We start from the raw sequence: 26,161 nt of genomic DNA on the forward strand, positions 1-26,161 counted from the left end.
CCATATCTTCCGAATCCCAGGGGTCTCTAACAAGTTCAGCACAAATCCTATCTAGAGTGCAACAGGTTCTCAAAAACAGTAGTGATGATAAAGATACCAAAAGCCAGCATCCACCGAACACTTACTGTGCTCCCGACTTCTGGCACCAATTCCAATTACCACCTGGTTTTACAGATGAGGAAACAGGCTGTTTGACCCAGGTCACCCTGCTAGCAAGTGACAGCCCAGGGGTTTAAATCTGGACCCTGCAGCTCTGCTAGCTCTGGGCTGGGCTCCTGTCAGATGGAGAATGCCCACTCAGATCTAATACAGTGTGTCTCCTAACACTTTCACCTGCAGATACCCACAGACACTTAGAATCAGTCCTAGGGCCTGGAAGAGGGACTTCGCTCATCCACAAGCCTCAGAGCATGTGCAGGAAGCAGGCTGGGCACTTGTAGAAATGAGTCTTCCCTCCCAGGAAGCCCCAGACCTCAACCCAGCTGCTCATTGTTTCTGCTGCTGCCCATCCATAGATGGAATTACAGGAGAGGAATGACAGGATGGGACAGGTGCCTGGCTCTCAGGGCCCTGCTTGTCACCTACTGGCATACCAGTCTCCCCACCCACAACCTGGCAGGCGGATTCACGGGCCAGTCCTCAAACATCCAGGGACACACTCTCGGCTTCTAGTTCAGACCAATGGCAGCAACCACAGCCATCACCAGCCACTCACAAACGCCCCTCTTTTGTGCAGGCCCCTCTTCCTCATTTGAAGAGAAGACAGGTGTACAGCTTGAAAAAGTGATGTGAAAACATACCATCTCTGTGAGAGCAGGCTGTGTTACCCCTCAAGAGAACTTGGGGTTGGTTTTCCTGAGACCTAATTTACTCAATAATTTAATAAATACTTGTGTGTTCATTACATGCCAGGCACTGATCTAAGGTGGGGACCTAGGTGTCAACAAGGCCCGCTGAGTCTCTGACCTCACAGAACTTAAAACCTCTATCCACACGAAGACCTCTGTCTTCTCATTCTACTAAACGTTTGGGTTTTTTTTCCACACAGGAAACAAAGGCACTTGAAGAAGAAACATTTCTATCAACATAATTAGCAGGCAAGCCAAAGCTATGAAACACCAGTGTTTTTCTTTTCTTTTTTTTTAAGGTTACTAAATGAATTCATTCATATGTCAAACAGAAAAACCAACTGGAAAAACCTGTCCCTCAGTAACATATCAGCCAAAGGAAGCGAGTGATCCCAGTTCTCTCCTTTAAACCCTCCCCCTCCTCTCTGCAGACCTGCTGTTCACACGTGTTAAACATTAATTACAACTGTTACTCATTACATAGCAAAAAGCTCGGAGTACCAACACAATTGTTAATTTCCTTCCAGGCCCAAGGGATTCTGGGAAGCTGAGCAGGGGGCAGGAAGCATGCTGGAGCCCCACTGGGGCCAATGGTGAGGAGGTGGCATGCGCAGGGTGCAGGTGATGGTGGCAGATTCCCCGTGGACTCTTCTGCCGAGGCTGAGCCTGTTTATTCTAAGCACACGAGCATGAGTCACAGGCTTGGTGGGAACAGGGAGCCTGGAGCAGGCGCTGACGCATTCAGTGTCAGCACCACCACCTTCAGAGCACTTGCGTTTTACAGTGACAAGTCGCCAGCTCAGTACGGAGTGGGCGCAGTGGCTTCTGCCTTAAGAAAAGCCACCTTGTAAAGTAATTAGCCTCCAATTAAAATAAATAAATTTATATTAAAAAAAGAAAAGAAAAGAAAAGCCACCTTACCCCAGCACAGGTAAAGGGAAGGTTCAGACCTGCCCGAGACATACTCACAATGTCAATGCAGCATGGGGAGAGCGCCTGACTCGACTTCATTAGCTCTGTGACTGTGGACAGAATGCTCACCGTCTCTGAGCCCGAGTGGTGCCATCTGTGTGATGGCAGTGAAACCACACCATCCCTTGCAGGACTTCATAGGGTCAACCTACGCCAGCCTCGTAACTGGGCCTCACTGTCTATTAACTTCCTGCCCCTCCTCCATCACCCCCTTACCTTCATGGGATTATCTTAAATTAGCCAACTGAGCTGGCTCAGGGATGACTCACAAATAGACATACCTGAGACCTCACTTTCCCCTTCCTCTGCCGTTTGAGCCTCACTTGATGAGGCTGGGAAAATGTCAAAACTCAAGAGAGTGCCTGCCAAAGGGGTGACCAACACAGCAATAGCACCCCTTCAGCTGATAGTGACAAGGGAGTATCTGGCTGTTCCAGACTAAACCAATGCACATCCACAGGGGATGTGGGGGGAGCACAGAGGGGCCCCAGCCCAAACTGGGACAGGGGTGGGGAAGGGAGTCATGCCAAGGGAGGCTTCCTGGAGGAGGTGGCAGTGACACCCCCGAGCCAAGCTGGGATACCCCTTCCCTACCTCCTCCCTGACCCCAGCACCTAACATATAGTAAATACCGAGCATACTGGAGGTTCTCAAAGTGGGGTCCCCACATCAGCAGCCTCAGCAACACCTGGGATCCTGTTTGAGATGCAGATTCTCCAGCCTCATCCTTGGAACCTACTGAATCAGGAGCTCTGGGGGTGGGGCCTTGTAATCTGCTTGACGCTTCTTGCAGGTGACTCTGCCACATGCTCTGAGCAAACCAGCCACCTAACGAATACGCCACAGGTAGAATCGAGAGGGCTTTGGGGGAGGCTGGCAGTGGAGACCCTCTCACACCTGGGGACCAGTGGCCTGGTCCTCGGGAGGGACCGAATAAAGGATGGAAGAACTGGGTGGTTCATGGTGAGAACCGTTGCTGGAATTGAGATGGGAGAATCTCCTACAGAAGCACTGTTTTCCACACTATCCATACCTCTCATTGCCTGCAGTAACTGGGAATGAATTTCACAAATGGGCCCTCTGTGCCCCCAAAGCAGCTTTTTATGCTGTACTGTTTTAATATATAAAATTAAATTTTATTGAATACAGCAAGCCTTCCCGGAGCACAAGTAACCATTCTCTCAGGCATGACCCTTTAGAGTTTATGAAGTCTTTCTTCAGTCTTCTCCCTTGATCACCACAGAGATCCAGTGTGATACAGTCTGTGACAATCCCCCGTTTTACAGACGGGAAAACTGAAGCTCAGGAGGCTGAGAGCCTGTCTGAGATCCCACAGCTGGTGAGTGGTGGGGCTGGCACTGCACTTGGGATTGTCTGACTCCAACTACTGTCCCAGTGGCTCCTGACACCAAGACACTGTGCTGAGCTTTCAAGGGCAGAGAAATTGGCCAAGGAACTTAGTAAGGAAGACAGATAAGTACTCAAAATAAGTATATTCAGCATTGACTCATGTCTGTCTATTCTTTTCGCTAGAAGGCAGGCCCATTGCTGGCTGAACCCAGGACACTGCTTTAAAAGTAACTTCAGTGGGGACAAATCTCCAGACAGTGAGTCAAAAACAAAATGACTTTATTTCTCTGAAAAATCTTTTTTTTTTAATTTGACCGTGCCAGGTCTTAGTTGTAGCACCTGGATCTTTGATTTTCATTGCGGCATGCAAAATCTTTCAGTTCAGTTCAGTTCAGTTCAGTCGCTCAGTCGTGTCCAACTCTTTGCAACCCCATACAAAATCTTTAGTTGTGGCATATGGGATCTAGTTCCCTGACCAGGGATCAAACTTGGGCTTCCTGAATTGGGAGCAGGAAGTTTTACCCACTGGACCACCATGGTAGTCCCTCTCTGAAATATCTTAAGGGTGCCCTTCACCCACTCTCTTGCTGCCCGGCACCTTTAGTAAGCACTCTGATCACTTGCTTCTTCTTGGAGGCAACTGCAACCATTAAAAACATAGCTTTTAACTTGACCCACTGAATTAAAAAGAAATGTTGATCCATCCTCTGTGTATGGCCCAACTGGCTCTGCCATGAGGTCTCCAGCAGTTCCTGTTCCCTCCCTGGGCCCCAGTTTCCTTGGCTGGACAAGAAGGAGTGGGATGCCATGGTGCGGGGACCCCTCCCTGTGCAAAGCAGAGGCAGAGCATGACCAACCCGTGGGATGGCTCTGGTCATCCCCATGCAGTCACGAACTTTCCAGAACTTGGGCTGCCACAGGCTCCTCAGTTGGAACCATTTCGAGTGGAAACCTACACCCCAGGCAAATATCCTACTCACTGTAGACACAAGGAGAAATTGGTGACATTGCCAACAAGGTCTATATAGTCAAAGCTATGGTTTTTCCAGTAGCCATAAATGAATGTGAGAGTTGGACCATTAAAGAAAGCTGAGTGCTGAAGAACTGATGCTTTTGAACTCTGGTGTTGGAGAGACTCTTGAGAGTCCTTTGGACAGCAAGGAGATCCAACCAGTCCATCCTAAAGGAAATCCTGAATATTCATTAGAAGGACTGATGCTGAAGCTGAAACTCCAAAACTTTGGCCACCTGATGCGAAGAACTGACTCAGTTGAAAAAACCCTGATGCTGGGAAAGAGTGAAGGTGGGAGGAGAAGGGGACGACAGAGGATGAGATGGTTGGATGGCATCACCAACTTGATGGACATGAGTTTGAGCAAACTCCAGGAGATGGTGAAGGACAGGGAAGCCTGGAGTGCTGCAGTCCGTGGGATTGGAAAGAGTGGGACACAACTGAGCGACTGAACAACAACCCAGGGGCTCTGGGAGGGTGAGGGCTCCAGCACGTTACATGCAGTTTCTTGGGTAGTGCCAGAGAATTGAGACATCAACAGGGTAAGGGCTTGGGTTCTAAGTGGGACTTAATAGGTTCAAATTCTGGCTCTGCAGCTGACTAGCTATAGGATCCTGGGCAACTGTTTCTTCTCTTTGGACTTCAATTTCTGTATCTGTAAAAGGACAAAACTAAGATCCCAGGAGGCGGCTGGGAGGATGAAATGAAATAATGCACGCTAAAGAGTTCTGCAAATACCAGCACTACCAGCACAGTGTTCTGTAAGCCTCACCAGGACTCTCTGCAGCAGACACATTTCCCCAGAGAGCACAGGGGCCCCAGGAGAGGTTCTATCCCTGTTCTTCCAATGGCCCCCAGAGATGTGGAGACTCCACATCCACGCCCGTCCCGCCCCCCGAGCCCAAGTCTGCTTCTCTAGGTTACCCACCCAGTCTTCAGCCGCCTCCCCATGTGGTCACCTCCTGGGTAGGTTCTGTCCATCTTACAAAGCCCAGGGGCCGGTCAGACCCTCTGCACCAAGCTGTGGCACCCGAGACAGCATGGAATCACTCAGGGTACTTCTCTTGCCCCACAGTGCGCAGGGGGCTGCATCAGTGAGGGGGTGGACCTGCTGCCTATGAAGTCTCTGGGAGGGTGAGTCAGAGCAGCAGGGGGAACCAAGTCCAGCCAGCTCTGAAGGCAGGTGAGTCTGCCGAGTGGGCAGGGGGCTGACAGCCTGATTGTAAACCTGATAAGGCATCCATTTTGGGGGTTGGGATGAACTCAGTCCAGGCATGTGTGCTGAGCCTCCAGTGCTGGGTGCGTGGGGGCAGGTATCCTGGCTGAGGCTATCAGCAGCTTCCCATAGGGAGGGCAGGCAGGAAACCTCCTTCACCTGCTACAGAACTCTGAGAGAAGGAAAGAATATCATTCCTAGGAAGTGAGGACCACCTCACACCCTGCAATAGCTGTTTTCACGACAACCAGGAAGTGATAATCGAGCCTTCTTGAAAGGCTGCACTGGCTGAGAAGGCCACCTTCTGTGGGGAATGCCGAAGCACCCCTTACAAAAGCCTCCTTTCATGAATGCAGTGCAGGACAGCACTGTGAAGGGCAGAAAGCACTTTTGCTTCATAGACTGAATCACAGAGATAGTTCAGAGGGCTCCTCTTCCCCCAGCCTCCGGCCAGCATGCTGGGGTCCTGATGAAATGAAGCATAGAAGGAGCCTTGGAAGTGGGGGGTTGCAGGCCAACCTCCCACCACAGGGCAAAGCCCTCCTGATACCAATGCTGCCTCACTCAAGCTTCTGCTGGCCAATCTCAGTGACAGGAAGCTCATGATACACTTTCAGGTGTACCACTCACCGGGACCGTATATTCCTATGGCTCCTCCTTGGTAGGCCCACCTCTGCCCTTTGGGGGTCCCCACACCGTACACCTTTGGAAATCTGAAAACACTGCCCAGGTTCCTTCATGCGAGCTGAACAGGCAGAATCAGAATATAAGGGATGGAAAGAGATGATGACAGTTTTGCCCAGTGGATTTTTAGCCCAGCTGCAGATCCTGTCCCCAGGCTCCCAGGGCCCATCACAGCACCCAAGGGCCCAGAGAACTGGGCAGGGCACTTCACACAGGTGTTGTGAAAATGAGAACGAGGCCCAGCTCAGCACTGCCTTGCTCCCTGACACCACCAATGACATGCTGAAGCACGTGCTGCACACTCTACTCATTCAGGCAGGAGGTGGGAGCCACCTTTGTTCCTGAGCAGCCACCCTTCCTGGTTTACAAATGGGGCTCTGGCAACACTTCAGCAACCCAGTAGAGCTGTTTCCACTCGTTCTGATTACCTGAGAGGTGGTGCATCCACCTCACTCCACCTGCACTTTGGGCTAGGAAACAGAAGGGTGCTCCTCACCTGACAATTTCTGTCCAGATGTGGGGAGGGGATCTGGTCAAAGACTCAAGACTGGTGCGCACAGCATCCCTCCAGCCAAGGGAAACAACTTCCTTATACGCCCCAGAAATCAGAACTGAGCCAAAAGCTTCTTGGAGAAAGCACAATCAGTATTCAGGGCTTCCCTGGGCACTCAGCAGTAAAGAATCTACCTGCAATGCAGGAGAACTGGGTTTGATCCCTGGGTTGGGAAGATCCCCTGGAGCAGGGCATGGCAACCCACTCGAGTATTCTTGCCTGGAGAATCCCATGGACAGAGGAGCCTGGTGGGCTACAGTCCGTGGGATTGCAAAGAGTCGGACACGACTGAGTGCCTTAGCACACACCCATAATGAGTATCCACTCCAGAGCAGGACACACAGTTGACGAGGTAAGTGACTTGATGAGACACAGGTGGGGACAGGATTCTTCTGCATCTGCCTCCTAACAGCAGCCTAAGAAGTTGACCTACAATGACACATGTGATAGCAACTCAGCAACAGAAAACCAAATCCAGAATGGAGACCTGTGGCTCAGAAACTTATGTGGGGACCAGTTCTAGCTGAGACCTTGTGATCCTTTGTGAAATGTATAGTAGTTCTAAGACCAGCTTTGGGCAGAATTGGGCAAGTTCTGGCCTGAGAGCCTTCTGAAGAGATGATGTCGTGAGGGGTAAGTGCTTTCCATTTTAACAAGCCTGAGAACCCCCTGGGGGTCTTTATAACTTTTTGACTCTGCAGGTCTGGGGGCTTCCCTCATGACTCAGATGGTAAAGAATGTGCCTCCAATGTAGGAGACCCAGGTTTGATCCCTGGGTTGGGAGGGCCCCCTGGAGAAGTGAATGGCTACCCACTGCAGTATTCTTTCCTGGAGAATCCCATGAACAGAGGAGCCTGGCAGGCTACAGTCCATGAGGTTGCAAAGAGTCAGACATGACTGAGCAACTAACACTTTCACTTTCTGCAGGTCTGGTCTGGGGCCCGAGACTCTGCATTTCTCACCAGTTTCCAGGTGATGTGATGCTGCTGGTCCAGGGACCACATTTCGAGCAGTAAAGCATCAGACTAGACCAGAACATCAATGATAACATGACCTGCAAGGTGGTCAGTCCAGGAGAGGGTGAGATGCCACACCTGCCTGCAGTGTCATCTCTTGCCATGGCCTCTTGGTATCTAGAACAGTTGTCACACGAAACGTTTGGCGCTTTAATCAAACTGGTGTTTGTGAAGAGCTGCCTCTGGAACAGCGTCAGTCCCATTCTAGATTCTCCCACACCCAGGATCAACCATGCCAGGGGATAGTCCTTGGCTTTCACTGTACCGAGGGCAGGAACGGCTGTGAAATGCACTGGAGAGATGTGAGGTGACCAAGGACCTCTCAGTTACCCAATTACTCTCAGCCCCGGCTTTTGGCTGGCACACACCGCCTGCCAGAAGGGCCCAGCATCTACAGCACTGACTCTATATGGTGAAAGAACTGCCCCACCAGGGCCACGAGCAGGAAGCTCTGCAGGCCTAGAGAGGCAGCAAGGAAGCCCGTGGGACGTGTGGATGTGCCAGGAGGGCTCACAGTGGTGGCAAAGGAAGCACAGGACTTTCCCAGATAGGACACAGCTGGGAAGGGCACTCAGCAGAAAGCAGAGACTGCACAGAGTGCTGCATCCAGGGAACTGAGACATACATGCTAGAGTAGTCAGAACCTCACCTGAGGGAATCAAGACAAGCCCTGGATACTGACTGTGCTTTCTCCAAGAAGCTTCTGGCCCAGTTCTGATTTCTGGGGCATAGAAGGGAGGGCGGAGGAGCTGATTTCTGGGGCCACATCTGGAGGGCGGAGGCCTCACTTCTGAGCCCCAGAAAGGGAGGAACGGTCTAGTTGTGCTTGAAAATGGGAGATTCTAAACAAAATGAATGTTAAAAATAAAAACTCTTCCTTTATGACCTTCAATGTGATAAGAGTTAGTCACCCCATGTTTCTCTGTTCATATGCCAAAACTCTTAGAAGCATACAAATTTTTTTGCATCTGACTTTTCCCTCTTAACATTAAACATAAGCATTTCCCGAGGCTGCTATACATAATAAACTCTTTGTCAACGTCACTTTTTAGTGGCTGCTCAATATTCCATTTAATCAATCCCCAATGCTGAACATCCAGGTTGTTCCCCATCTCTCATGATCATCATGCCTTTTTCTGTGCTTTCGATCATAAGTTTGGATCCTAAGGACTGAGATTAGGATCAAAGGGTGTGAACATAGCTGAAGACAGGTGACACATATGGCACACTGCTTTTCAGAAGGCTGTGGGAGCAGAGAGGCACCTGCGCCATTCAAGGGGCTCCGGGCCAGGGGCGGGAGAGGTCAGCCCCGAGGTCAGGACGTGCCCACAGCCTGTGCTCTGTGAACAGGCTTGGCTGAATGAAGCTGGGACAGGAAATGCAGTGGCCCTGGCTGCATGCAGGCCGTCGTAGCCGCACGACAGGATGGAGTCACTGGGATCCAGGAGGCCCAATAGGAGCCACTCTGCAGACTGATTCGCTTCTAGTTTTTAAAATTTCCTTCCAAAATCTTGGCTTCAGTGAACTCGAGCATTACCAACAGGACCAAGACAGAGTCAGACAATGAGATCATCTGGGCTGTCTAGATCCTGGCCTCCAGGATCTTCCTCATCTTTGAAGGGCTCACCTGCACTAGAAACCCTGTGGCTTACCTGAGCAGGCAGGGACCTGTGCACTTACTTCCTTTACACAGGTGAGTGCCATGCAGGTGAGCAGCCGCCTCTGAGTGGGGCCGCTGGCTCCTTACCTGCCAGAGCTGGGATAGTGACCCGGTTCCACTCCCATGGCTGATCGTACTCGTCGGCAGGCCTGTCGTCATCCTGGGGCAGCTTGCTCTCCCGCAGCCGGGGGCTGATCGTGCTCTCTGAGTCCGAGTCCACGCTTTGGCCCTCAGGTTCATAAGGGGTGTCGTATAACTGGATGCCTTTGTGCTGCGACCGGACGCTCTCCTGCCTCTGAAATTCTGCAGTCGAAAAGGAAGGAAGCAGAGATGTACAGTATGCACAGCACATGCCTCCTCACCTGGGACCTGCCAGACGATACCCATGGGAATTCAGAGCCGCCAGCCAGGGAGATGGGGACTGCACAGAACAGACCCCTCGTTGCGTTTAACTGCTGCCCTCCCCTCGAGGGCAGTGTCCATGGCTCAAGGCTTCCTCACAAAGATATCAAGTTCTGGACCAAACAACAGAACCAGAACACTCTCTGTCACCATCCGCTGTCTTCAAGGGCAGAGTCCAGACACGAGCGTGATGTCCTGGGTGTGTTCCAACACCAGCGCAGGACACGCAGAGCTCTCAGAAACCCCCCGCTTACAGATGGGGGGGTGGTCTTCCCACCAGGGCAGCTCCCTGGTCTCTGGACTTATCATTCTCCGTCTATAAGATGAGGAAAATGAAAGTGAAAGTCGCTCTGTCGTGTCTGACTTTTTGAAACCCCATGGACTATACAGTTCATAGGATTCTCCAGGCCAGAATCCTGAAGTGGGTAGCATTTTCCTTCTCCAGGGGATCTTCCCGACCTAGGAATCAAACCAGGGTCTCCCGCATTGCATAGGCGGATTCTTTACCAGCTGAACTACCAGGGGAAAGATGAGGAAACTGGGTCAAACGACCCTCAGGTTTCCACACAGCTCATATATTCATTTTACAGACCTAAGAAGCCAAGAGCCACCTCCAGAGAACCCAGGGTCACTGATTTCTCCCCTATAAAGCCCCACGAGTGACCCTTTCCCTGCATTTCTACTTCCCTCAGGGCCGGCCTGTCTCCTAACACGCTGAATACAGCCAAGACACTGGAGAGCAGAGGTCCAGCTTCACTTCTGAATAAGGAAGGAAAGCTCTTAATCTTCTGGAGAGGATGCCAGGGCCCGGCTCCAGTGTGGGCTGAGCAGCGGCCGCCCATCAAGATGAGGCCCCACACAGGGCACGATCCTGTCAGCGACTGCTCATTCCTGAGAAGACAGTGGCGGCTGAATGACAAATACCAGGACGCTATACTCAGGCTCTTCCTCATCAGAAAAGGGGGCATTTTTCTGGATGTGATCATAAACACCCACTGTGTGCAGGGGGACAGGCGGGGTTGCTGAGGCTGCTCTCAGCAACCTAAATTAGCATAATACTCTTTTCAGGAAGGGGTCTCCTGCAGGGCCTGTGAGGGATGAGGCAGGAGAAGAGATGATATTTGAACTGACAGCTCTGACAAGTGGAGGGATAGGATGAGGGACAGGATTCCCTGTGGTAGGACCAGGGCAAGCCAAGGCAGCACAGCTGGAGAAATGGTGTTCACTGCCCACTTTCTTGTTTTATTTGTAAGATATATAGCGTTTGCCATTTAACCATTCTTAAGTGTGCAAGTCAGTGACAAGAAGTATGTTCACACTGTCATGCAGCTATCACCGCCATCCATCTCCAGAACTTTCTCATCATCCTAAACTGAAACTGTCCCCCACTAACCCCTCCATTTCCCCTCCTCCAGCCCCTGGCAACCACCATTCCCCTTCCTGTCTGTGAATCTGACTACCTGGGTACCTCATACAGTGGAGTCATATAAGGAGGTACTTGGCTGGGGACACTTGGTCTTCTTTGACAGTCTTATTTCACTTACCACAATGACACATTGTAGCATGTGTCAGAAGTCCATTTCTTTTTAAGGCTGAATAATAGTCCATTATATGTCTGTTTGGGGCTACCCAGGTGGCACTAGTGGTAAAGAACCCGCCTGCCAATGCAGGAGACTATGAGAGATGGCGGTTCAGTCCCTGGGTCAGGGAGATCCCCTGGAGCAGAGCATGGCAACTCACTGCAGTATTTTTGCCTGGAGAATCCCATGACAGAGGAGCCTGATGGGCTACAGTCCATGGGGTCGCAAAGAGTCGGACATGACTGAAGTGACTTAGTGTACATGCAAATGTTTATTTGCTGCCTACTTCTGCTGGAGCACCAGGTCCAAGGAGGTGGGAAGAAGGGAAATGGGGCTTGACACAGAAGTGGTGAGGAGCCGTTCAAATGGAGTTATGAGGTGTTCTCCAAATCAGAATTCCAGCATCATAGAGATACAATAGGAACCCATGGGAGTCAGACGTCTTGAAGAGCAGTTGACAAAACACATAGATGATGTCAGCCCTTCCTAGGAACAGCATTCTTTAGACTAGGCTTCATCATCCAATACCAGCTCACAGGGCCGACAAAAATTCCACCCTATGCATAGCACCTGATACAACAGAAACTAACTGATGCTGGGCAGTGACCTTTAGTGTTTTAAATTAAAGAGCACTATGGTGATATCTTTCAGTGTCACATCTTTTGGACTTTTCATACTCATAAAGAAAGCTGAGCACTGGAAAATTGATGCTTTTGAACTGTGGTGTTGGAGAAAACTCTTGAGAGTCCTTGGACTGCAAGGAGATCAAACCACTCAATCCTAAAGGAACTCAATCCTGAATATTCATTGGAAGGACTGATGTTGAGGCTGAAGCTCCAATACTTTGGCCACCTGATATGAAGAGCTGACTCATTGGAAAAGACCCTGATGCTGGAAAAGATTGAAGGCAGAAGGAGAAGGGGGCGACAGAGGATGAGATGGTTGGATGGCATCACCGACTCAATGGACCTAAGTTTGAGCAAGCTCTGGGAGATGATGAAGGACAGAGAAGCCTGGTGTGCTGCAGTCCATGGGTTTGCAAAGAGTTGGACATGACTGAGCAACTGAACAACATCAACACCAGGTGGTATCTCCCAAACTTCACTGAGTTACACCCCAACTTCATGATTTTGCCATTTTCTAGTACCACCTGGGTTATTATTTACCATTTTTTCTTGATGTTGCCTCATTTTTTAGAGTAAATAAATCCACTTAAAAAGGAAACTTTTAATTACCACCCCATAAACCATTACCTTTTACCAAAAAACAGATGATAAACATAAAAAGAACAAACAAGAACAAAACCAGCTAGGTAGGTACATCTCCCAAAGCCCAAGGCTTGCTTTCTCTCTGCTGAAAAGGTGAACAACAAGCACTGGAGAGCTGATGGGGGGTGCAAGCAGCAAACCAATTACCGTCTTTGGCAAATAAGAATAACTTTCTCTTTTTAGAAAGAAAGAAAGTGAAGAGTGAAAACCTCACTATGTGGCCACCTAAAATCGTGTTTCCTGAGATGTCCCATACTTTGGCAACACATGGTTTTATTGGGACCCCTGAGTAAAGTGGGATGATTTACTAGTTTTGCGGATGATGCTTTCATTTTTATGAGGGAGTAAGAGAGGAAGAGGTTTCCCAGGTGGCGCTAAAGGTAAAGAACTCCCCTGCCAATGCAGGAAACATGAGACTCGGGTTTGTCCCTGGATGGGCAAGATCCCCTGGAGAAGGGAATGGCAACTCACTCCAGTATTCTTGCTGGGAGAATCCCACGGACAGAGGAGCCTAGAGGGCTATGGTCCATGGGGTCACAAAGAGTCGGATATGAACTGAGCGACTTAGTACACAAGAGGAGAAGAGAAGAGTTATAAGAGGAAGGACTTGGCCACTTTCAGGCAAAAACCAACTGGAAAGTACTGGAGACAACTCCATAAATTAGGAAATCTATCAAGCTATTTGAGCAGTGTTTTGTGGGGTTGTCATCATCCGCATCACTGCCGTCCTGGTTCTAAAGACTGTAGTTTTGCCTCCTGTCTTTGGAGAATTCCAAGGGCTTGGGACACTGGGAACGCAGCTGACAGGCACTGACCTAGGAAAACCACCTTCACTTTGTCTTCTTTCACAAGGAGGACTGACAACCAGTAATATGTGCTCTATAGTATACAAAGCACTTCGTATGAAAATTCGCCATTTAATCCTGGGCCTCAGAGCAACTCAAGGATGCTCTGTGGGCTGCCGGTAATCATGAACATCCTTGCTCATTTTCTGTCTTAGAGTGCAGCTGCAAACAGATATTCCATGAACAGGGGTGGGATAAATGAACAACAACTGACAGCCAGAAACTCCTCTTTACCCCAAATTCCAGTTAATTTATGAAAGTCTCTGACTGCAGGGTTAAGGTACCTGGAACAACATGAAAAATGAATATAGTCTAGTGTTACACAATATTCAGAAGAGATGGATATTCTGCATAAACACCAGCCTAAAAGGAAAACATGTGCAGGGAACAGATTAGCTATTAAATCAGAGGGACTCATGCATACACCTCTCAGACAGGATTTATTGTTCTCAAAGCATCTGCGCCTTACCAAAGCTGGGTTAGTAATGGCATGCAGTCAGGGCAGAGGATGTTAGAATGGTAATCATTAAAACGAGCTTCCCCCTGTATTACATGGTGAATTCAAATTTTCATTAAGGCTCCAACAATAGGGAGCAGTTAAGTAAATTATGGCACGCTAACTGGATGGAATATTAAGCAGCCATTAAAATGATAAATCTGAAGATTATGTAGCTACATGGAAAATCGTGCATGAAATTATGCTAAGTTAAAAAAGTGAAATATAAGACTGTTTATGTGTTGAGCAGACCCTATCTCGTGGGCTTTCTAAACAAGTCCTGGGCAATGTGAACAAAGCCCCAGAGGAATTCTACTCCTTGTTTAGGAATTGCTGGATACTGTCATCACACATTTTGCCCATAATATCTAAACTCTGATGACAGCTACGTTGTAAGAACTGATACACATGAATAAAGGGTGGAAAATCTGATATGGGAAGGTAAACAGTTACTGTGTTTAGAGGGGGGAATTATTGCATAATAATTTTTGAAAGTTTTAAATAATGAATAAGGATGCTAGTAAAGAGAAAATGTAATTAAGAGAATCTCACATGAAAGTAAATGTGATTTTAAGCAGGTTGGGTTTATAGGAGCTGTGTGTTTCAGAAGCAGCTGCTTTTGCCTGAGAAAACACCCATTTAGGGAGCATCTCTGCTCCTATTTAGGAAACATCTTTCCTCTTTCCAAGAGTCCCAGGAAATCAAGTGCTGTTGCACCATGCCAGCCCATCACTGTCCCCTGCCTAATGACCAGGTCCATCCTCCTTATAACTCTGACTGATCCATGACGGTCCAGAGACTGATCTAATAGGGAGCTGTAACCATATGTTTTAAGTCACGAGTTATCTGGACATCACCATCTATAAACTCATGAAAAATGACCTTTCATATTGGGTGGCAGGCTGTGATTTTATGCCTCTTAGGCAGGGAGCAGAAACATTAAATTGACAGGGCAGGGATTTCTGTTGACCTCTGGAGTAGAAAGGTTTTCAAGCGCACTACACATGGAGGAAGCACACACACAAAGAGCACTTTCTTTTAGAATCAGAGACTGTTGAGGAAGCCACCCTGAGCACATTCACCAAGGGCTTAGAGTCCAGAGGGTGAGGCTGGTGTGCTGACTAAGGACTGTAGCCCTGAGAGGCAAGGAGGGCCAGGGGTTCATCTGAGTGAGAAGCCCAGGACAGAGCTCAGTGCAAACCAGGGGCCTCCTAACTGGCTCTGAGAGTTCTGAGTTCCCCAAGTCCACGGGCAACAAGTTACACTTTGCTCTGGTGCTCACCAATTCTGTGCCTCCCCCTCACAGCTTTTTGTTTGTGTGTTTTTATTTGATTTCCTTTGTCTGTCTGTCACAGTTAATTCTGATGCTTAACCGCAATGGCTCGGTTAGCTTACACATGGGTAGATTCGGGTTCAGCTGCCCTTCCTTCTAGTATGATATCTATTATAGCAGCCTCATTATATACATTTCTTTGTATTACGCACAGCCTCAAACCTGTATTTTGAAAGCAGGTGGATATACAACTAATGAAAAAGACTAGAAGGAAAAACAAACAAACAAACAAACATTTCTTTATCTCTTGACCTTCCCTTCAGGAACAGATACAAAAGGGCAGGGCTTGACTTCACCTTTCCGGAACAGTCTAAAAAAATCAGCGCACATCGCTGGTGTACCCAGCCTTCTCCAGGAGCATGGGTATCCCCCTGTCCTCACACCCAGTCAGCCATCTACTGAATGCCCAGCACGTGAGCAGATTGAGATGAAGCAGAATAGTCCTGGTCTTCAGGACTTCCCTACACAGACAGGGGCGGCTTAGTGTCCTCAACAGGGGGCAGATGTGACCCTACAACTTAGTTGGGGGAAATCTGGGAAGGCCTTAATGAATTTAGACATGTGGGCATGCATGGTGGTGTGGCAGGGAAAATGGGCGTTTGATGAAGGAAGGACAGAAGCAGGGGCACAGCAGCTGGAACCACGAGGTGAACATGGGGAAGGCGGGCCGTCCAGGGGCTCAGGAGGAGAGGAAGCGGAGGCAGGTGGAAGTGGTTCTGGGTGGCCTTGAATGCTGTAGGACGGCACCCCCCAGGACTGTCTGAGGAGAGGTGCCCTAGAACCTCTGGGCAGGGTGGAGTTGGGTGGGGAGAGGCCGGCACAGACGTGCAGAAGCTGAGCTGGAAATGACAGATGCTGGCCTGCAGGCCCCTCATCTCTAATTTTGCCAGCTGGTTTGTCTGAGTATCCATACCAGATCCCAAATCATAGGGTAGCAGAGCTCAGTAGAAATATGTGGCCAAGGAGGCCTCCATTCCCAGGCCCCACCATCATCTCTCAGCCCAAGAAACCTCTATTCAGACAGTGGTGGGCATGCCCGGCCCGCAGGCCTCCATGGTCTAGGGCTGTATAATTAGGACAGTGCAACCGCCACTGCCCGGGGCTGCCCCACACCAGCCACCTGGGAGACAAAGTCCAGGCTCCAGATAATGGACAGGTGTGCTGGCTGAAACCAGGGATCCCCCCAGACTGCTGGGGCTCAAGTTCTGACCCCAGTGGGGGACCCAGAGCAAGCTGCCCCAGTTTCCTCATCTCTGAGTGGGGGGCAATAGTATCCAGGATGTTATAAGTATTAAATGAATCCATGCACCTTCAGTGTTTAGGACAGTGCCTGGTCCACAGAAGGTGCTCTGGGAATGTTGATTTCATTTCAGTTACCACTACCGGGGCATCTCTGGAATACCATGCCAAGACCCCTCCTTCTCTGAGATCACCCTTCATCCCCCAGAGCCACAGAAGTCCTGCTTACAAACTCTAACAAGCAACCCTGCATTGGAAATGGAAGGGTTTCATCACCCATCTATGAACCTTTCCTTTCTGGATCCACAGCTTCTGATTTTAGCTGCTGCTTTGGCAATCTCTTGTTTCCACATGGGAGCTTTGCTCTCAGATCCACTCTTGCACAGAACACAAAACACACAGGGAAAGGCTCTGTGCCCAGGAGTCTAATGACTACATTTTAAAACATCTTTTTATTTTATAGTGGAGTATAGCCAACTAACAATGTTGTGATAGTTTCAGGTGGACAGCAAAAGGACTTGGCAATACATATGCATGTATTCTTTCACACCCAAACTCCTCACCCATTCAGGCTGCCACATAACATTGAGCAGAATTCCCTGTGCTATATAGTAGGTCCTTGGTGGTTATCCATTTTAAATATAGCAGTGTGTAAATGTCCATTCTAAACTCTCTAACTATTCCTTCCTCTCATCCTTCCCTTACCGACAACCACAAGTTCATTCTCCAAGTCTGAGTCTGTTTCTGTTTTGTAAATAAGTTCTTTTTGTATCATTTCTTTTTAGATTCCCCATATAAGGGATGTCATACGCTATTTCTCCTTCTCTAATGACTACAGTTTATAGATGGGGAACCTGAGGCCTGGGGAAGGCATGAAGCTCTAGGTCCTCTAATTCCTAGACCAGGCTCTTCTTCCTGCCTTTCAGATGCTTCCTCACACCTTTTTTATCAGACTGTCTTGGTTGTAATCTTCTGGAGGAAGGGGCAACTACCTTGGTCAGGTCTGAGGTGTTAAAAGTCACACCCAGCACCACAGCCTGAGTGAGGCGTTCAACAGGAGGGGCGGGAGGCTGTTCCCAATTAGACACATAGCCCAAACCCAGCCAAGTTCCGGGCACCACATCAAAGGGAAGGAAGGGGATGCTCTCCTCATCTAAACTGTTAAAACATCTGCTAGAGAAAGACCCTCCCTCTAACCAGGGGTCTTCAGGGCTGGGCCTGAATTCAGGGTTCCCCTGGAGACCGAAGTGATAGCATGGGGCAGCAGGGGTCCTCGGGGTGGACGCCACCAGGCAGCAAGGGCAGGGCAGCTGGGAGACAGATCCTGGAAGCAAACCCAACCGAACACAGCCAGAGGCCCCGCCCCCTCCTCCATCGAGTCTGGTTTCCGGAGCTGTCGAAAAGCCAGGCGACTGACTAATCGGTGTTCCCTTACCATCTCTTTTCCAGGCATGCACAGAAATACCCCAGAAAAAGGGTGAGCTCTGTGGAGCAGAGGTGTGGAAAAAGAACAACGGTCATAGCAGCGGGAGCAGTGTGGGCGTGTCACTGCCTGGCGGAACCTGCACTGCCCGCTCTTGGACGCTCAGCCCAAGCTTGAGGGGAAAGCTCCGGTCTGAGTCAGGGAGCTGGGTCTGCTCCCTTCCCCCAGTCATCTGTACAGGGATGGGGGGTCTCCCCTAAAGGGCCCTGTTCTGGGGTCCCTGGAGGGAGACAGGCTTGCACACCTGGCGACACCGATTGTGCTTTGCTCACAATTTAAAAGGCCATGCAGGCCTCTTTGCAGGGCTCTCGGGAGCTGCCCGCAATTACGGCTGGCCCCTCAGCCCTGCCCGTCACTCTGCGCTCTTCCGGTGACTGCCTTCGCGTGCAGAGACCTCTTTGAGCTGTATCGCCATCCCCTGTGGAGACTCACTGAGGTGAACTGGCCACTCCGGGGTCCCGGCTGCTCCGGGGCTCAATGCAGTACGTGAACGAGGGCCCATATCGAGCAGCAGCCTCCTCAGGAGACGGCTCTCTTGCCTCCGTGTGAGCGGAAGATCCACATTCAGAGGCAAGCAGGGAGCCTGTCTGCTTTTCTTCCTCAGACCCATCATCGAGTCCTCACTGGGTGCCAGCGTGGACCCCAGGCCAGTGCTGAGCACTCACATGGTATGAGACAAGGCCCCTCAACCCCAAAGAACCCATGGCTCAGCAGGAGAATTGGGACACCAGCAACCATAAGCACTGAGTGGAAAACCATGACAAGTTACAGAATGCCTGCTCGTGCCAGGCACCGTCCTGGGTGCTGGCTGCATGTCCTTCCTCATCCCCATGAGACAGAGAGACATGGGCGACTGGCAGCCTCAGAGCCTCCACAGGGGCCAGCCCAGTTCTAAAGTGGTACAGAGGCTAGCAGTCCATGGAGGCAGAAAGCAAAGGCAGTCCCAGGGATTTCAAGAATCCTTAGGGAGGAGGTGGCACTTAAGAGGAGCTCAAGTCCTAGTGCAAAGAGGCCCCTCAAGGGCCACAGAAGCCAAGGGACCTCCCTGGCATCACAGACATCGAATGGGGAACCCAGGGTAGAATGCACGTGTGAGTACTCAGTCGTGTCTGACTCTTTGTGACCCTGTGGACTATAGCCCACGCGGCTCCTCTGTCCGTGGGATTCCCTAGGCAAGAATACTGGAGTGGGTTGCCATGCCCTCCTCCTCGGGGATCTTCCCAACCCAGGGATTGAAACCACATCTCCTATGGCTCCTACATTGCAGGTGGACTCTTTACCGCTGAACCACTGGGGAAGCCCCTCAGGGAAGACTGTGCTAAAGGAAAGCAGGAAGATTCGGACGGGCGAAGACACGGCCTCAGGAGAAAGGGCAACGGGGGCAGGGTGAACACAGGCCAAGTCATGGACGGAGCAGAGAGGAGAGACTGTGAGGCAGAATCAGAGACTGTGAGCTGTCTGAGCCCAGGGCTCCCGAGGAAAGGATGTGGGGCGTGGCTAGAAAAGGAAACTGGGGCTGGGCTATGGAGGGCCCCGAATGCCAGGAGGAGGGGTAGGAAACTGGAAAATGTGGCCAGCAGTCTTCATCAGGTTTGCGCTTTCAGGGAAAAAAAAAAAAAAGCCTTTATAGAAGCTGGCAGGAAACACCAGGGCGTGGTGATCAGCTGCTGATGACCTGAAGGTCTGCCCCTCCAAACAATTAGGGCTCTACCCGTTCAAAAAGTGGAGGATACCCAGGGCTCCAGAAGGAAAAACACACTCCAGTGAATAGTTCCCAAAAGGGGAAAAGCAAGCATTTCCACTGGGCTAACAGGCAGAGGTCGGGGTGGTACAAGCACCTTCAGGTCAACCTTGAAGGGGCAGGCGTCTGCTGATCCCTGTGCTGTGGACAGAGGCTGGGGCCCCCGGGGACTGCCAGGGGCCTCAGACGTCAGCCAGCCGTGATCCAGCCGTGTGTCTTTTGAGTACTGACGGACTGTACTTAAAGAGAGGGCTTGCCAGCCCCTCTGGTGAGAGATCTTCCAGTCTGCTGGGCATGGCGGTGGTCTCAGCTTCTAGAGAGGCCTCGGGCCACAGTCTAATGAGATAAAGCCATGGGGGACAGGCTTTCATGCCAGACCAGCTGGGCTACACCCCTCACCAAGCACCATCATTTACCCTTTCTCAAGGAACCTCCCAGCGTGAGCCTTGGAGGAGCCATGACCACACTCAAGCCCCCTCCCTACCTCACTGATGTGAAATCTGCAACTCAGACAGGCTGTGTGGTTCAGCCAAGGTCTGGGAGACTTAACTCTCAGTAGTATACTTTAAGAGTGCTTAGTGTGTGTGATGTACCAGGGTCTGTGCTAAGTCCAGTGCCTCCAGGTTCTCATTTAATTCTCACACTTCTGTACAAGGGTGATGGCGGTATTACTACTTTAAACTTGGTCACACAGCAAGCCAGTTGATGGAGGCAGCCTGGCTCCAAAGCTCATGCTTTTAACTATGCAGCTGTCTATGCCACCTTTCCAACACTAGTTGGTACTCCCTCCCCTCCACCAGGTACAAAACAATACAAACATGTTTGGGTCTGCAGGGGAAGAAAGCAAGCACTGGAAGAAGCGAGTCCTAGCTCCGTCTAACTTGCTCCTGGCTTCACCATGCTGAGTGATGCCAGGCAAGTTCCTTCCTCCTTCTGGTTACCACTTTGCTCTTTAGTCAGGGTAACTCAAGTCATCTTGGATTTTATCTGACAGGTCAACATACAGGTCCCTAGAAGAACTGTTAGGAAAGCAAAGGGTGATATCAGGAGGCAGAGAGCTGGCCATTGAGGAGGTATTAATAAACACATTCTGGATCTTTAGAGGGGTGGCCAATGCATGTGGCTGGTCCCAGGCTGGCTGGATCTAAGCAAGTGGTTACAAACTGGCAACGGTTGCACGGTGCCAGCCTCCCAGGGCAGAACCAGGGCCCCCTACCAAGCATGACCCTTCACTCCATCTGTATCTAACAGCCCACCTTGCCACGTGTCAGGTTTGCAGCCAAATTGGTCAAACCCCACACGCACCCATCTGGTGGAGGTGGCAGTCCTGGGGCTGGTCATGGCTCATGCTGGGGGGTGTTGCTGGCGTTGTGTCCCATGCCCAGCACAGCTGTCTGGCCGGAAGCACCTTGCTGAGATCTGGCACGCTCTCTGCCCCAGCCTTCCTTGCTTTTGGAACTGCTTCAAGAGAGGAACTAATGTCCCTGGGGACTTGTAGACAACCTCAGCCTTCTGGATGGTGATGATGAGGCTGCTGGCCTGGGACCAGCCCGGCCCTCTGCTCACTGGCTGTGTGACCTAGGTCTGCTGCCTCATCCACTGGGGTCTAAGATTTCTTGCAGGCAAGGCAGAAGCCAGTAAAGGAGATGGTCTTGGAGACCTTTTTGGCTCCAGAGTCCTCAGTCTGATTCTATGAAGACTGGATGTTCACACAGGCTTCTTGCTCCACTGCTGTGGCTCCAGCACGTGAAGGAAGAGGGGACATACACAAGAGCACCCATCCTACAGTGGACAGGTTCCCTGACCTCGGCATCCTAACCACCTTCCAGCAAACCCTCCCAAATTCAAGCCCAATATGCAGTTAGAATCCTCTGCAGTGAGAAGCTCTACCAACACAAAGTTGTATTTTCCTGCCTGTGATTAATTTTATGTGTCCATTTGAGTGGGCCACAGGGTACCCAGATACCTGGTCAAACATTATTCTGGGTATTTTGGGAAAGGTCTTTTTGAATGAGATTAACATTTAAATCTCTAAGTAAAGCAGATTGCTCTCCCTAACATAGTGGGCCTTGTCTAATCAGTTAATGATCCAAATAGGGAAAGAAAAAAAAAACAAAAAAACAGCCCTCCAATGATAAAGAGAATTCTTCCTGCCTGACAGCATTTGTACTGAGACATCAACTTTTTTTCTGCATTCAGACTCATACTGAAATACTGGTTCTGCCTGGATCTCGAGTCTGTTGGCTTTTGAGACCTAGGAACTACACCATCAGCTCTCCTGCTTCTCAGGCCTTCAGACCTGGACTGGAACTAAACCATTGGCGCTACGGTGTCTTCAGCTTGCTCACTCACCTAGGGACTTGCCAGCCCCTATAATCACACGAACCAGTTCCTTGTAATAAACCTCTCTTATTGGCCTGCTTCTCTGAAGAACCCTAACTTACACCTCTATGAAGAGTCCTTTCTCACATGTCTACCATGTGGTCCTAGTGCGGGCTGCTTGTCTGCTCCTTTTCTCAAACAGATCCTGCAAAGACTGTGTATCAAAACAGAGAGCCAGGTCCTTATCACAATGCAGAAGGGACCTGCACTTTTCCTGACCCTGAAGAACAAGGGCTGCAGCCAAGCATCAGCTTCCTAAGAGGAACATGCAGTGCCACGAAATTCCACCCTCAGGAGACCTCACAGTAGCAAAGCTATCACAAGACTGGTGATCTCAGCAGAGATCCCTACTTGGCCCAGGAATGACCACCTGCCAAGAGCCAACCCAAACTTAACAAAAAAGACCAACAGCAAGATTCCCTCATTCCATATAGAACTTTCTGATCCACAAAGCCCTTTGTGCTGTTTGGTTCTTATGACCTTCTGACTATAGACAGATTTTAATGGTCAGAGCCAGCATCCGCATTTAACAGGGCAAACAGGAAACACAGAACCAAAGTGATTTGCCAAAGTCAGAGTGAGAAATCTACATGATTCCTACTGTACTCATCTTTACGAATTTACAATTTCATCTTGTACTTCATGGCACAAAAAAACCCCCAATGAAGTGTTTTTGTTTTGTTTGAAAGAGGAATAGGGAAGGGGAAAGTGTGTGTGAGGTGCTACACACCAGAATTAGGAACCCGAAAGCTACCACTGTTGAGAACTGCCTTCAAGTGGCTCTTTCCTGTTGAGAGCTATCACAGATTACGCCATCCATATGACCATCTCAAGAATTTTTGGAAGGAAACATCTGGATAATGAATGCTTTCATATCGGGAAATGCATGAACAGCCCCTCCTGGGGCCCTACAAAGGTGTCCTGAAGAGACTGCATACTGTGTGAAAGTTGCCATCAACACCTGGAATGCGAGAACAGAGGCGCCCTGTGATGCTGAGCGGAGACAGCCTTCTCACTGCTGGTGGCCTTTCCCAACCAGCTCCCCTCTGGGAGTCCCCAAGCCCCAGTTCCTAGTTTCTGTTTGGGTTGGGACCCCATATATCGAACACTCACTGCGTGTTAGAGAACCCTTAATGTCACTAGCACTTCCCTTCAAGGAGCTAGGAAGGTGCTCATCACTCCCACAATGTTACTGGTGAGGGTCCCTCAGCCCTGGGACCCTGAGACCCTACCACAGTTCTAGCCATCTGCATACTCAGCCCTCACTCCCATTCCAGCTTCTGAGGGCTAAGTTCAAGTCCAACCCATCCTGACATAGCCTCTGCGGGTCCTTTAACACAGAAGGAGGTTCTACAGACCCTCTGCAAATACTGGTGGAAAGAACATGCAGTCTTTTGCAAATTCAGAATTTAGCACAGTGAAAAATATTTTTAAAACATGTTTACCTTAGGAAAGGAACTAGACTCATAGACTGATGGAGGGAGTATAAACTGGAAATGACCTTTCCAGAGGTAAAATAGGTGAATCTGACAAAAATTAAATACCCTTAGGCCTCAAGTTACACTTCTGAAAATCAATTCTACAGAAATACCCACAAGCAGAAATAAATGCACATGGCTGTTCGCTGCAGAATGTAAGAACAAAATACTTGACACGAGTTAAAAGTATATAAATAGGGGAACAGCTGAATATGCTGTGTTACAGTCACATTTTAGAACCAGTCAAAAGGTTCTAACCAGTCTAAAAGGTTCAGACTAATGACCTTGGACAAGATCTGTGATGCAAAACGATGTCTAGTAGGATAGCATTTGTGTAGGAAAAGAATTGCTGGTACTATGTAGAGATGTGTATTTTTGTAAGCCAGTGGGAAAAGGGCTAAAGGAATACAAAACAAATTATTGACAATTCTTGTCTCTGAAGAGACAGTTCATTTTTTATTTTCTATATGTCTATATGTTTTTCCTACCAGAGCACATGGTTTCTTTAATGGAATCGTTAAAAAATCTTTTTAAAGGAAATTTCACGTGCAAGGCACTTTATTATTATTGTTCGTGACAGCACTTGCTGAGGGTCTACTTTGAATCAGGCCTGGTGCCAGCAGCTTTATAGTAATTGCAGGACAGATGGGGAAACTGAGACTGCAACAGGAAGAACAGGTAAGTGAGGTCAGGGGCGGGACTGGGACTTGTCACATGTGCCTCCATCAGAGTCCATGAACCGCTGTCCTTCTCGCTCCCTGCTGTTTCCGGGAAGCACCACGTTTGCAGAATTCCTTCATCTCCTACTTAACATTCCTGTGGAACAGGCTTCCAATCAACAGCTTCTGCTTCTGTAACTGTTTTTAAACAATTACCAGTTCGTGTCATGTTTACACATTTGAAGTTTAGGAAATAAGAGTTTAGAGGAGATCATGTTTTGGTTTCTAACACGAAGATGTACATTTTAATTATAACACAGCTCCCAGCTATGCCCCGGTCATCTGGGGAGCCACTCCATGTTTAAAGACACATTAAAGAACTGTAGTTACAGTCTCGGCAACCACAAACAATGAAAGCTTTCCGAAAACACAGCTACAAGGGCAGGCCTGATCACTATTTGAGACCCGTGGTTTCACTGCAAAGGGCCCCCATCCTCTTAGGGGCTTGTTATCTTTTCTTCCAAGTGATGAGTCAAGGTGATAATTCCCTTCAACCAACACTGCTCGGCAAGTATTGGACCAAAACCAACCTGGGATGTGTGATAGCAAGCAGGCTGCCCTTTTTGGGGGAACAGATACTCAGGGAAGCAGGTCTAGACCTCAACACCCAGCTGCAAAAAGAGGGTGCCTTCTGAAAGATGGCTCCTTGCCAAAGGCATCAGAAGGGATTACAAGCAGCCTGACAAGTTCTTATCCAGAGGAGTGACACAGGATTCTGGCTCCTCCAACACAAGAAAGGTGCTTCGGGAAGTGGAGTGAGATCCTGACACCGGAAATCCACACAGCAAGTGGGCGAGGGTGAAGGTCTGGATATAACAACCTGCTTCACTGGTTCATTCTTTCACTTGCTCGCTCTCCCTACAGAGCCCCTGTGTCATTGGTTTATAGAGAAATATTGATCAGTCAAGCCTGGTCCTTGTCCTAAAGAAGCTCACAACCTAAAATACAGTCTTCTCTGGGGTTGTGTGTCACCTGCTTGAGTACCACCAGGCGAAGAGGATCACACTTCAGTGGAGAGGCAACGGGGAGCCATCGAAGCCTGCTGAGGAGGCTAAGAGGTGAGCAGAGCCTCAGGTCTGCCCCACCTCACCTTATCCTGTGCCAGGAGGCTGGGCTAGTCAGCCCAGGGGTGTCGTTTCCTCAAGTGTTAGATTGCTTTCTCACTGCTGCCTTGCCACTGCATGCAGGGGGGCAGGAACTAAATGATGACAACATATCATATCAACCATGGGTCCTACTGCAAGTGTTATCTGCGGGGTGCCCATGAGCCAGAATCAAATGCTACAGGTGCCAGGGATGGAAACAGGGTCTGGGGAGCACTGTGTGTGTGTGTACATACATGTACAAATATCCACGCATACACATAAATGTACACACACATGCACAGTCATGTGCTCACATGCGAGGCCCTCTAGCAGTCTGGCAGTCCCCCACGCCACTCTGGCCAGTAGGTTTTCTCTGCAGAGGTGGGGTGGGCGTGGAGTGCAGAGGTCCAAAGTATTTCCTATCAAGGGCACACGGGGTGAGTGATAGGTGAAGAGACTCTCAACAAAATGACAAGCAGCAGCCCATGTGACAAGAGATATTCTAGGCTTGCTGAAGACTCTAGGCTTGCTGAAGACTCTTCTTCTTCCTTTTTCCTGGAACAAAATAAGGCTTAGCACTTGCCTTTGGATTAAGTCTTAGGACCCAGTGAATGAGAGCTGGAGTTGGGGGGTGGAGCCAGAAAGAAAGCCTATTTGAGTGTGTAATAAATTCAAAGAAAAAAGAAATTACAGGAAGAAAAATGAACTAAGTTAAAAATAAGGTAGCTCCAACGTTATTGCTAGACAGAAAATATAACCCCTGTTAGGCAGGGAAGCCAAAGTGGTATGAAAGAGAAAA

The 26,161-nt window shown here is 49.5% G+C and overlaps 1 protein-coding gene across 1 annotated transcript in view; it reads right to left on the bottom strand.

Moving 5' to 3' along the window:
* SHB (SH2 domain containing adaptor protein B) overlaps positions 1 to 26,161 on the bottom strand; it is a 138,163-nt gene that overhangs the window by 41,120 nt on the left and 70,882 nt on the right. Inside the window, exon 3 of the mRNA XM_040226066.1 lies at positions 9,399 to 9,614. Within this exon, the coding sequence (XP_040082000.1) occupies positions 9,399 to 9,614 (216 nt within the window). The remainder of the gene's footprint in view (positions 1 to 9,398; positions 9,615 to 26,161) is intronic.

The sequence above is a fragment of the Oryx dammah genome, unplaced genomic scaffold (genome assembly GCF_014754425.2).
Source record: "Oryx dammah isolate SB20612 unplaced genomic scaffold, SCBI_Odam_1.1 HiC_scaffold_1, whole genome shotgun sequence".
Classification (NCBI taxonomy): domain Eukaryota; kingdom Metazoa; phylum Chordata; class Mammalia; order Artiodactyla; family Bovidae; genus Oryx; species Oryx dammah.